The sequence below is a fragment of the Chionomys nivalis genome, chromosome 1 (genome assembly GCF_950005125.1).
Source record: "Chionomys nivalis chromosome 1, mChiNiv1.1, whole genome shotgun sequence".
In the NCBI taxonomy this organism is placed as follows: domain Eukaryota; kingdom Metazoa; phylum Chordata; class Mammalia; order Rodentia; family Cricetidae; genus Chionomys; species Chionomys nivalis.
In genome coordinates, this window is record NC_080086.1 from 11,002,787 (window position 1) to 11,013,780 (window position 10,994).

Below are 10,994 nucleotides of genomic sequence, written 5' to 3' on the forward strand. Positions count from 1 at the left end.
TGTCTGTGTGTACTTAACCTTCATTTCTGCCTACCAGTCAAGGTGTGGCTTACTTCTCTGTACCCTCGTCTCACCATGTCTAGCCTTAACGTATTCTATGGCCACAATCAGGATTTCCTTCCTTGAGTTGCAGTCTTCTTCCTCCTTACCATTCACTTTCCTGATGAATTCTTCATGTCTATCTCCATGTCTCCATCTCTCTGTCTGTCTCTGTCTCTCTCTGGACTCCCCCTCTCCTTTAAACAAGATTTTACTGTGCAATCATAGCTATCTTGGAACTTGCTATCTAGGCCAACAGGCTGTCCTTGAACTCACAGAGATCTGTCAGCTTCTGCCTTGAGTGCTGGGATTAAGTTTAGATGGCATGACCCAACTGACTCATGACTTAAAAAAATCATTACTTTTTGGAAGCTTTTTTTGCCCTCGGTTGTCCTCCTCCTTTTTTTCTTCTTTTCTATTTTACAGTTTCCTTCTATTTTTTTGTCACAACCTACACAAGTACATTATATTATAGCAGTTAGCACACTGCATTATATTAATTTTCTTGTTCTTATTCCCCACTTTTCTGAAGATTCTTTAAGAATAGGAACTGTGCTCTGTTCAAGCCTTGTTGACAGGATCTGACATAAAACACATGCTTTGTACGTGGAAGCTAATCGAATGAGTGACGGCGTCTGTTGCATGCTGAGAATAGCACAGAGCATCTGTGCTGTCTTGCTGGAAATGGAGTTTCAAGGTAGTTTGTGCACTGTGATGCTCGTGAGTGTTCTGGGTGTGTATTACGAGACTCTCATGTTGAGGTGTTAAGCAGTTGGACTCAGATAGGTTAGTGAGTCTTCCGGGAAGCAGTCTCTACAACCATGCACCACAGCCATGGGAGCAAGTCCTCCTCTCGTGCACTCAGGGGCTTTGTAGTTCCTCACTTTGATCTCACAGGTTATGGGAGCACAACTTGGAAGCCCAAGTTTGCCATAAGCTTCCTGAAGTCCTTGATGAAGACCATCAGCACGTCCAGTTTATTCTGTCTCCTGTGAAATGAGAGTTTTGGTCTAGCCCATTCGTTTCTTTGGCATAAAGAGTACTAACATGAAACGGCCCCATCTTGGTAAGGTCCTTTCTCCTCATAGCTGATCATTAGCTGGCAAGCCCTCAGATTTGGGAGCAGTGTAGGAAAGGTCTATAAACAATGTTCTTCCTAAGCAGGGAAATGTCTAACTCTGCTGAAGGATTTCTGCCCCTTGAATCCAGACTGCTCACTTTTTTTAGTCATCTAGTGTATAGTTGATGTCATAACATATAGGTTTAAGACAGCAGATGTTACACACCAGCGGGTTTTATTTTCCTTTCGCCTCCCATTCGCTATTCTACCCCTCTCCTTTTCTTTTTCTTTATATGAGTAATTAATATACAAACATATACTCATCCTTAGAGATTGAAACCGTCCTTCAGTTTTTATAACTGCATCTTTAGGCTTTTAACTTTTTTGTTTGAGAATTGAATACACATATATAATGTAATTCTCCCTATCTAGTTCCATGCCACATCTTTTAACTAGTTGTTTGTTTTTGTGATATTTAGTTTTTTTTTTGTTTGTTTGTTGGTCTGATTGTTTTTCCGCTTTTTGTAGATACTAACTCTCTGTCAGATATATAGCTGATAATTTTTTCCCATTCTGTTGACTGGCTCTTCAGCTTAATGATGATACCCTTTGCCTTTTGGTTTCATGAGGTCTCATTAATGAGTTGTCTATCTTGTCAGGATCCTGTTTAGAAAGTTGTTTTTTTCTTACTATAGGTTGAAGTACATTCTCAACTTTCTACCCTAACATACCCAGGAGATCAGGTCTTACATCCAGGGTAGAAAGTATACAAGATATTTTTTCAATTTTCTCACATTTTTGAGACTTAAGTAAGTCCTAATATATCAACAGTTTTGGAGAAAGTTCCATGAACAGTTGAGAAAAAAGTATATTCTTTAGTTTTGAGTACAGTAGTCTGTAAATTTTTTTAAATTCTTTACTCTTGGTTCTTTGCTCTTTTGAGGGGCCTGATATCCAGCTCCCAAATAAATACATAAAGTCTTATTCTTACTTATGAATGCCTGGCTTTAGCTTTGATTTCTTCTTGCCAGTCTTTCTTTCTTTCTTTCTTTCTTTCTTTCTTTCTTTCTTTCTTTCTTTCTTTCTTTCCCTCCCTCCCTCCCTCCCTCCCTCCCTCCCTCCCTCCCTCCCTCCCTCCGTCCCTCTTTCTTTCTTTCTTTCTTTCTTTCTTTCTTTCTTTCTTTCTTTCTTTCTTTCTTTCTTTCTTTCTTTCTTTTCTTTCTTTTTCTTTCTTTCTCTTTCTCCCTCCCTCCCTTCCTTTATTTTTTAAAAAACAATCTTTTTTCACTTTATATACCAATCCCACTTTTCACTCTTTCCCCTCCTCCCCTTCCTTCCATCTAACCTCCCTGCCCCACTCCCCCCACATCCACTCCTCAGAGAGGGTAAGGCACATTGCTTTGGGGAAGGTCTAAGACCATTTCTACTATATCTAGCCTGAGGAAAGTGTCCATTCAAAGAGAATAGGTTCCAAACAAGGCAGTACAAGAAGTAGGGATAAATCCTGGTGCCACTGCCAGTGGCCCTGCAGTCTGCCCAGCCATTAAATTGTTACCCACATTCAGAGGGACTAGTTTGGACCTATACTGTTTCCTTCTCTATCCAGCTGGAGTTGGTGAGCTCCCATTAGCTCAGATAAACTGTTTCAGTGGGTGTACCCGTCATGGTTTTGACCTCTTTGCTCATATTCTTATTTTTCCCACTCTTTGGGAGCTCAGTCCAATGCTCTGATCCAGGTCTCCACTCTCTTTCCATCAGTTGCTGGATGAAGGTTCTATGGTGATATTTAAGATATTCATCAGGCTGACTGCAGGGCAAGGCCAGTTCAGGTACCTTCTCTTCTATTGTTTAGGGTCTTGGCTGGGGTCATCCTTGTGAATTCTTGTAAATTTTCCTAGTGCTAGGTTTCTTGCTAGTCCCATAATGACTCCCTCAATCCAAATATCTCTTTCCTTGCTCTCATCTCTGTCCTTCCTCCATCTTAATGATCCCATTCCCTCCAGTTCTCTTCCCCTCTCCCCTTCTCCCTTTGTCTTTCCCTTCCATCTTTCCTAATTCCCCACCACATGCTCCGAATTTTGTCAGGTGATCTTGTCTGTTCCTCTTTCCAGGTGGATCTATGTATGTTTTCTTAGGGTTTACCTTGTTACTTAACTTCACTCTTATGAGTGAATACATATCATGATCATCTTTCTGGGTCTGGGTTACCTCACTCAGGATGTTTTTTCTAGTTCAATCCATTTGCATGCAAATTTCAAGATGTCATTTTTTTTTTTAAACCACTGAGTAGTCCTCTAATGTGTAAATGTGCCACATTTTCTTTATCCATTCTTTGGCTGAGGGGCATCTAGGCCGTTTCCAGGTTCTGGCTATTACAAATAATGCTACTATGAACATAGTTGAACAAGTGTCTTTGTAGCATGATTGAGTGTCTTTTGGATATATGCCCAAGAGTGGTATTGTTGTGTCCTCAGGTAGGTTGGTTCACAATTTTCTGAGAAACTGCCATACTGATTTCCGAAGTGGTTGTACAAGTTTGCATTTCCACCAGCAATGGAGCAGAGTTCCCCTTACTCCACATCCTCTCCAGCATAAGCTATCATTGGTGTTTTTGATCTTAACCATTATGACTTGTGTAGGATGGTATCTCAGAGTTGTTTTTATTTGCATTTACCTGATAGCTAAGGATGTTGTACATTTCCTTAAATGTCTTTCTTGACAGCTTTTCTTAACTTAAATTATCCCCTGTAACTTTTACCTCTGACTTTTTCCTTTTCGTACTTCTGTAATCTTACTTCCCCTCTTCCTCCACAGCTGACTGTGCAGCTGGGCATCTGGTCCCCTTTTTTTCTTGCTCTTTCATCTCTCTTGCTCTTCTCAGATTTCTCCTGTTTATTCTCTCTGTTTGCCAGCCCCACCTATTATTTATCCTGCCTTTCTATCAACTGTTCAGCTCTTTATTAGACTAATCAAGTGTTTTAGACAGGCAAAGTAGCACAGCTTCACAGAATTAAACAAATGCTACATACCTTTGCATCATTAAACAAATTTCCCACAACATAAACAAATGCAACACACCTTAAAATACTATTCCACAACAGCAGATGTGTTAGGTCCATTTGATTTATATATGGAGTTTCTCTGTTTAGTTTTCACTAAGATAACTTGTCTAGTAGTTAGAGTTGGAATTAAATTTACTCATAATCAGTGTGTTGGGTTTATCTGTGGTCTTAAATATAGTAGCATGTCTTCATTGAAGTTGGGCACACCTGTGTTTTGTGTAGGCATTCAGCTTTTTACTGTCCTCTTGGTGAGTTGTTCCTTTAATGACCATGAAGGGACCTTTATTATACTCTCTGACTAATTTGTTTTGATTTTAAATTTACTGTCAGATATTAGAATAGTTATACCTACACCTGCTTATTTCCTAGTTCTGTTTGTTTGAAATAACACTTTTCCATCCTTTTTATTGTAAGGAGTTGTCTTTTTTGATGATAAGGTAAATTTCTTGGAGACAGGAAAAAGATGGGTCCTGTTTTCTCTTGTGATTTCTTTTTTTCCCCTAAGACAAGGTTTCTCTGTAGCTTTGGAGCCTGTCCTGGAACTAGGTCTTGTAGACCAGGTGGGCCTCAAACTCAAGAGATCCATCAGCCTTTGCCTCTGAGTTCTGGGATTAAAGGTGTGTGCCACCATCGCTTGGCCTAGGGTCCTGTTTTCTCATTCATTTTGCTAGAATGCATGTTTCTATTAGGGAATTGAGTACATTAGTATTAGGAGCTATACTACTGAAAGATCAATTCCTGTCATTTTGTAGATTTTGTAAGTTTGTTTTTGAACTTTGATGTAATTGAGAGATTGGTTTTTTTGGCGTTGTGTAGGTCTCTTATACATGGATGGATCCTTTTCTCTAGGTTTGGGCAAACTTTGATTTTATTGAAGATATTCTTGGTGCCTTTTCTGTGGTTTTCTTCTTTTTGGTCTACAATTCAAAACTTATGTTTTTCATGACATCCTGTCCCCAAACTTCCATATATATTTTACATTCACTTTTACTGAGTAATGTATTTCCTCTACTTTGTCTTCTAGCTCTGATTCATTGTTTTCTATTTATTTTATTGGTGAGGTTTTGTACTTTTTTTTTTTACTTATTGGGTTTTTCATTTCTAGAATTATCTTTTTCTGTTCTATCTGTATTTAATTTAAATTTTATGCAATTGGTTGACTTCAACATTTCATTCAGCACTTTGCTTTTGTCTTTTTTGAGATGTATGAACACTTTTAATTGTTCTTTTGAACTCTGTCTGGGGGCTTTCCCTTGCTGTTTTCACTGGGTTTCACTACTACAGGATCAGTCATTTATGGATGAGACATGCTCTCTCTCTCTCTCTCTCCTCTCTCTCTCTCTCTCTCTCTCTCTCTCTCTCTCTCTCTCTCTCCTTCTCTATCTCTAATGTTTCTTTTACTTCTGTTCTGGGACTTGTGAATCTTAAACAGTTTGTTAGTCTCATCTTTGTGGGTTTTTGCTTGTCAAGTTTCCTCTTTCAGTGTAGACACATACAATGTTCAAGAGAAGATTAAGTTGTAAGAGGGTTGATTCAACTCTTTTATGGAACTTGTGGACTCTGTCTCTAGTTTTTTGAAAGTGTGCTAGTGTCTCTGTAAAAAGATATTACCCAAGAGTCAGCACATGTCTAGCTGGCCCTCTCCTCTTCTGCCTCCTGGTGTGGTTCCTCAAGTCTAGCTGCTATACTTTGAGTGAGCTTTGGTGAACAGATGGCTGTGGAGAGGAGACCTTCGAAAGTTTGGTGTGTAGCCAGGAGACATATGGGAAGTATATTACTTTTAACAGTAGTTATAGCCAGAACTGGGGTTTTAGGTTTGGAAATTATTTCTTACCTTAAATCATCACATTTTAAATGTTCTATGTTCACTTTGTTCTTAAAACAAAAACACAATTTTGTTTCAATAATTAGCTTAAACAACAAAAAATACAAATACAAATAAAACCAGTAATTTTTGAAAGTATGTTTTTGATTCCTGACTTTAACTTATATATAAGATAGTTGATCTTATCAGTCTCTAGTTCCTTGTTTGGTAATGTAGATAACAGCAGATAATATCAAATTTTATAAATGATTCATATGTAAATTCTTTTAGAAAATGCTATCATGAAGATAATATGGTGTAATGTTTTATATTTTAAAATAGTCATACTTCTTTGAAATATTTCAGTATATGTAGAATGAATTTAAACACAGAGCAAATTACCAAAAATAGTAACACTGAACTAGCAAACATGATTATGTTTTAAAAATGAAAATACATACAAATGAATTACAATCCTTGGACACTGAAGATTCCACTCTAAATGCACTTGAAGGACATGAGATTCTTGGTTAATATCTAATGATACTTGACAGTAGAAAGCTTAAAATGTAAGATTACCATGATTTGCCAGCTTCAGTCTTTTTAGCAACTGGTTTAGAGTCTTCGTTTTGGGGGCTATATCATCAGATTAGGGTGAAATGGTGATGCAGTCTCCCGCTCAGCTAAGTCCATCTGCTCATTTGTGTTTGAACAGCTCATCAGTGGGATCCAGTTGCCTATTAGCTTGTCCTCTAGCAAAACTGACATATTAGTGATGATAGAGGTCTACGGCGTTCCAAATGACCACATGAAGCAACAGACTCGTGTTGTTAAGAATAATGGTGAGCTCTTCCACTACTTAGAAAAAAATTTACCTTTTTTAGGAAGAAAAAATTCTTAGAAAAAAATTGTGTAAAAAGAATTTAGTCAGAGAGAATGTTTGTTACACCTCTGGGTTTTGTGGGAATCTCTCTGAGGAAATTCAGTTTGGTACATCAGACTTGAACTCCTGTTTTACTAAAGTATTGCAATTTTAGTATATCAGAAGATGTCCATAAAGAAAAGGATAGAAATTTTTTTCACAGTTGAGGGCAAGGGTACTTAAGGAAGAAAAAATAACATGACTCTCAAACATGAAGAAGACCCAATTATGAGATGCTAGGAAGAAGTCAAGAAACTCAAGGTAGGTGAATATGGGATGCTTAATAAAGAACAGTGAACAACAAAGCGAGAAAGTTGTGCTGAGATTTCACTTGGGCAGTTTTGAAAGCCAGGCTTGCTCTTAGGGAGTTCTCTACAGCAATGAATAAAATTAAGACATCTACAGAAGAATAAGGCACTGAGGTTAAAGGGCATCGTTTTTGTAGGTAACAGTGGGGGGAAAGTATGATAGAGAAATGAGAAATACAGTATCAGGATAGGAACCCAGTGCTTAAAAGACATAGAAGTCAAGTTACAAGGAAGATGGTGCCATCCAGAAAGGAATGGGGGGTGCATGTTTGAGTCACCCTGGAGGGGTAAAGATCTAGGATGGTGGACAGGAAAAACTGTAAGACTACTAGAAAAATGGTAGTGTAGCTATAGATGCGAATGTCTGGGAAAAAATATCATATTTGGATAAGGTATAGCTAATTCATCAGTTTGGCCACACATGCAAAGTAGACTCACCAATCAAATTTCATATTTTGCATGCTCTACAAAAGTTACAAGTTACTTTTGCATAGATGTGTTTATGAAGGAGTCACAGAGATCAGATAAAGAGAATGGAAGGGAGGGAGGGAGGACACAGGATGAAATGTTGTTAGAGGAGGACCAATGACTCTAAATCTACCCCTGTGTTATATGGTAATAGTCCCACTCTTAGGCCAATGTCATTATTCCAGGATAAGATAATTAACTTACTGTTTCCAAAGGCAAAAACGCACTCAGGGCTGTCACCTATAACAATAATGATACCTTTTGGGGGGGCACAGGGTAAAGATTTATTGACTATATGTCTATGTGAAACCAGCTATCCATCTTGTCTATCCACACATGCACCTTTATCAGGTGGGCCATTGCATGTTGCACCATCCTAGCTAAGGACCCTCTAAGGGCTTGCTTATGAGCCTTTCTTTCTATATATTTTTTTGTTTTTATTTTTTATTGAAAAAAAAATTTCCGCCTCCTCCCAGCTTCCCATTTCCCTCCCCCTCCCCCAACTCCTCTCCCCCTCCCCCCACTCCTCTCCCCCTCCCTCTCCAGTCCCAAGAGCAGTCAGGGTTCCCTGCCCTGTGGAAAGTCCAAAGTCCTCCCGTCTCCATCCAGATCTAGGAAGGTGAGCATCCAAACTGACTAGGCTCCCACAAAGCCAGAACATGAAGTAGGATCAAAACCCAGTGCCATTGTCCTTGGCTTCTCATCAGCCCTCATTGTCCGCCATGTTCAGAGAGTTCAGTTTTATCCCATGCTATTTCAGTCCCAGTTCAGCTGGCCTTGGTGAGCTCCCAATAGATCAGCCCCACCGTCTCAGTGAAAACTTCATATGGATTGAAACCCATCAGGGTTAACAAGAGAGAAAACTGCCTCAAAGATGTCACACCACTCCCTAGGGATTTATGTGACACATTGTAGAGCAGAGATGCCAGCAGGGACTGGATCCTTATGCAGTATGACTGTAGTTAAGACATGCTCTTCATAAAGAAATGGTGACGTGAGGACATTAGACGTGAGGTTTTCGTGTACCAGGTTGTTATGTGAATAACTCCACTTACAGTTAGATCAGGAAGGTGAGGTAAAGGTGACCAAGTGACTGTACTATAGATGTCATAGGTATCACTTATCACTATAACTATTCACGGATTTATCAGTGGTCCTAAAAATAAAAAAAATTGACATGACTTGGAACATTTGTCATTGTACCTGGACAGGTGTAATTTCTCTTTCAACCTTTGGACCTATAAGCACAGATTTTTATCTGTGTGTGATTATCTTGACTCCATGAACTCAGGTTCTAAGTTTTGAGTGAGTTGGGTCAAGTTGAAAAAAAAAACCACATGGATTTCTTGCTGTGGTAAGGCATTTAGTTGATTGGGAAGATTTATTTTACTGGAGTCCCAAATTATTTATCAACCTGAGACTTTGAAATCATCACTAGTGAAAAGTAAGGTAGAGTGCTCACCTCACAGCCTTCCTTGTCCAGCTTTTGTGGATTTCTTCATATTACAGCCAGGCAGAGAAAACCCTCTCATCCAACTTCCTCACATCCCCATTTTCTTATGAGCGGAGTGTCTTAGCTTCAGTCATTCTGTGTACGGATCCAGTCCCTGCTTTGCATCTCTGCTCTGCTCTTTGTCATATGAAACACTAAACAGCGGTGTGACATGTTTGAGACAGTTCTCCCACCTATTGACCCCTGATGGGATTAATATGTAAAGTTTTCAAATCACAGTATCATTGTTGTGAGAAAATTTTTCTACCCTCTGACTACATTAAATATTTAAGTGCTCTGAAATACAGATTAGTATTGTTGCTAATTATTACCCAAGTGTCAGAAGGAAAAATTGTGGAGACCTACTGTTTTTTGATTTTGCTTTAGGGTATCTGTGATATTCTGCTACCCCTTTCTTTTTATTTCAGCTCTTAGTCCACGGTGGAATGAAACATTTACATTTATTGTTCAAGTGCCAGAACTTGCACTGATACGTTTTGTTGTTGAAAATCAAGGCTTTATAACAGGAAATGAATTTCTCGGGCAGTACACTTTACCACTTCTTTGCATGAATAAAGGTAATGATCTCAAATGTAAGATGATTTTGTTATCATTTATATGTACCTCTATCGAAGCCACACTTTGATCATATCAAATGTCTCCATCTCTTCGTCTACATCAGTGGGTTAGGATGGGAGTTTTAAATGGACCTGTGTGCTTTTCTTCTGCGGAACTGTAGAGATCTGTTCTTGGCTTTTGGGATGCTGCATGCTAGGATGCTAGGGGAAGCTGGTGTGTGTGCTTCTTTGCCAGGATCATAATTCTTCCCTTTCAGTGAAAGGTAGTCATGGCGACAAGAAGATGAAGGACAGGCATGAGACGGGGAGAGGGGAGACACCACTGGCTCACTTTTCTGCCTGAGCACAGTCCTGGGAGCCTGGGAGCCTGGGAGCCTGGGAGCCAGACCTTTTTGGATCATTTTTTTGGGGGGCTGCCAGCATGGTGCAGTAAGCTTCCCAGAGTGGTTTCCTTAGTGCTACCAATGGTTTTCTCTCAGCATGCTCATTTTTCTATCACCAGCCAAGGTATTCCAGGAAGCAAGCAGGGTCTTTCGGAAGCAGAAGGATGATGGTTAGCTTTTGAACATCATGTCCTTGTAAGAGGAGACACATGACGTGTGGGCTCCTCGCAGGGACACTCAGAATTCTGGAAGTTAGAACAGAAACTAAGATATGTTTCATTTTTATGGAAAAGTAACATTCTAGGTTGAAAAAAAAACCCTAAAACTCTGCAGTCACAGTGTTAACTATGTAAAGACACTTAGTGGACGACACAACCTTCCTCACCAGCAAGATTGAGGCCATAACTCTTAGTTTGTTATTTCTAATTTGACGCAATTCCTCTTCCACAGGTTATCGTCGTGTTCCTTTATTTTCCAAAGCCGGTGAGAACCTTGAGCCTTCTTCACTGTTCGTTTACGTTTGGTACATCAGAGAGTGACTAAGTGTGCCTGACATGTTTGTTACACATACAATAAACAGTCCAAAGGAATGTTGTTTTTTTCGTATAGTAAACATAATATTAAAAAGTTCATTAAGTCAGAAATACCCAGCTCATTCACCATTCAGTGGGAAAAACAGAAAGGGGAAAAACAAAACGTCAGAGGGTGCACACGTGCCGTTCCCTGGCTGCCGATTTTTCCTATGCTTCTGCTTCCAGGGATGTACTTTCAGTCGCTTATATCACTTTTAATGAGTAGAATTTACAGCTTCCTAAAGTATGCCTGTTCATAGAAGACATGTTGGCAAATATTTAGTGGCAAGAAGATGTGAAATTGAA

At 39.2% G+C, this 10,994-nt stretch overlaps 1 protein-coding gene across 1 annotated transcript in view; it reads left to right on the plus strand.

The window, feature by feature from the left end:
- Plcz1 (phospholipase C zeta 1) overlaps nt 1–10,655 on the plus strand; it is a 51,738-nt gene extending 41,083 nt beyond the window's left edge. Inside the window, exons 11-13 of the mRNA XM_057789829.1 lie at nt 6,681–6,807; nt 9,584–9,733; nt 10,567–10,655. Coding sequence (XP_057645812.1) covers nt 6,681–6,807; nt 9,584–9,733; nt 10,567–10,655 — 366 coding nt within the window. The remainder of the gene's footprint in view (nt 1–6,680; nt 6,808–9,583; nt 9,734–10,566) is intronic.
- The last annotated feature ends 339 nt before the right edge of the window (nt 10,656–10,994 follow it).